This window comes from Neltuma alba, unplaced genomic scaffold, assembly GCF_004799145.2.
Source record: "Neltuma alba isolate B1F8T4 unplaced genomic scaffold, ASM479914v2 tig00005032_pilon, whole genome shotgun sequence".
NCBI classification, from domain to species: domain Eukaryota; kingdom Viridiplantae; phylum Streptophyta; class Magnoliopsida; order Fabales; family Fabaceae; genus Neltuma; species Neltuma alba.
The window spans coordinates 35591-37160 of NW_021633951.1; the positions used below are offsets into that span (position 1 = coordinate 35591).

At 38.9% G+C, this 1570-nt stretch overlaps 1 protein-coding gene across 1 annotated transcript; it reads left to right on the forward strand.

The window, feature by feature from the left end:
* Positions 1-845: 845 nt before the first annotated feature.
* Positions 846-1570, forward strand: LOC114746511 (ethylene-responsive transcription factor 1B-like). Its single transcript, XM_028934727.1, has one exon. The coding sequence runs from the start codon at positions 846-848 to the stop codon at positions 1464-1466; it is 621 nt and encodes a 206-aa protein (XP_028790560.1). The 3' UTR covers positions 1467-1570.

The following is a 1570-nucleotide window of genomic DNA, read 5'->3' on the forward strand; positions in this document are numbered from 1 at the left end:
ATATTTTAATTAATATACCTAATTTAAGAGATAGAGAGTAAAATAAGATAACGATCTTGTCTTGATTTGCATAGCGAAAAAATTCTAAAGAAATGAAAAAGAGAGAGAGAGAGAGATAAGACGAGACAAATTTCCTCCTACATATTTACCTTTGATTCTATAAAATCACTTTTATTACCTTTGACTCTATAAAATCACTTTTTTTAAAAAAATCCAAACAGCTTAAGAGTTTCCAAACACCCCAAATCAATTTACATGTTGACAGCTGAATGTAAAAAAATTAAAAAAAAAGAGACACAAATGTCACTTATTTGAAAAAGACATCAATAGCCTTAAATTATAAAAAGATACAATGTTAATAATATTATGCCGGTTTGTAAGAGAAATGTCATTTCCTCAGCTATAATTTGATGAAAGACACGCCTTCCCATGTTTGACGGAAGTCAGCTTTCAATGAAAAAATTAATCAAAAGAGTTTCTTTTTCTTTGAACTAATATCCTTTCCACAAAGAGATGATAAAAGAGAAATATAATTAAGGGTACATCTTGACCCAAAAAAAATGATCAGGCCTTGAATCCCTAAAAACGACGAAAATTTGAAAAAAGGAAAAAGTCTAAAACACTAATTAATGGAGAGAATAAAATAGAACAAGGCATGGTATTATATAATACTCCCCATTCCCCAAAACCCAACGCTGTATCAAGAACCACCACTATTGGTTGACATAAAAAATTGTGGTGGGCGCTGACACAAGCCCAGCATCAGCGATCTAGCCTTATATAAGCAATGATGAGATGAATGGCATATCATATTAACTCATCCCACACAAAACATAAATCCAAACATGACTGCAACAGTGTCTTCGCCGTCAACGCGGCACCCCTGCCCAGATTGGAAGTGCTGGCAGGAGCCCCCTGATGATCTTTTGATTTCTCTGTCAAGCGACCAACTTCATCACGAAGACCCCTTCCATGATTATCTCTGCTTCGATATGGTTGATAGGGAGGCGAATCAAGCGCCGGTGAGTTCAGAAGCCGTCGAAACAAAGAAGACTGTTAAGGGAAGATCATACATCGGGGTGAGGAAGAGACCTTGGGGGAAATTTGCGGCAGAGATCAGAGACACCACCAGGAATGGGATCCGAGTTTGGCTGGGAACGTTCGAGACAGCCGAGGAGGCTGCTTTAGCATATGACCAAGCTGCATTCACCATGAGAGGCAACAACGCTGTTCTTAATTTTCCGGTGGAAAAGGTGAAGGAGTCTCTGCAACACATCAAGTATGGCTGCCGCAAAGGGCATTCGCCTGCTTTGGCCCTCAAAGAGAGGCACTACATCCAAAGAAAACAGTCGTCAAAGGCTAGGAAAGGCAAAGCCAAACAGCAATCAGAGGTGGTGGTGCTGGAGGACTTGGGTGTAGAATATCTGGAGCAACTTCTCAGCATATCTGATCAAACTACAAGCTAGATATATACTCGAATAATCAAACGTGTTTCACAACTGTATTGTTATCGTTTCTATCTAAATAACCAAATGTGTCTTTCTACTAAATTTGGAGGGACCCTTCCTTC

Excerpts from the sequence above, each read along its gene's own strand:
- LOC114746511 (XM_028934727.1), top strand. The coding sequence starts at position 846 with ATGACTGCAACAGTGTCTTCGCCGTCAACGCGGCACCCCTGCCCAGAT.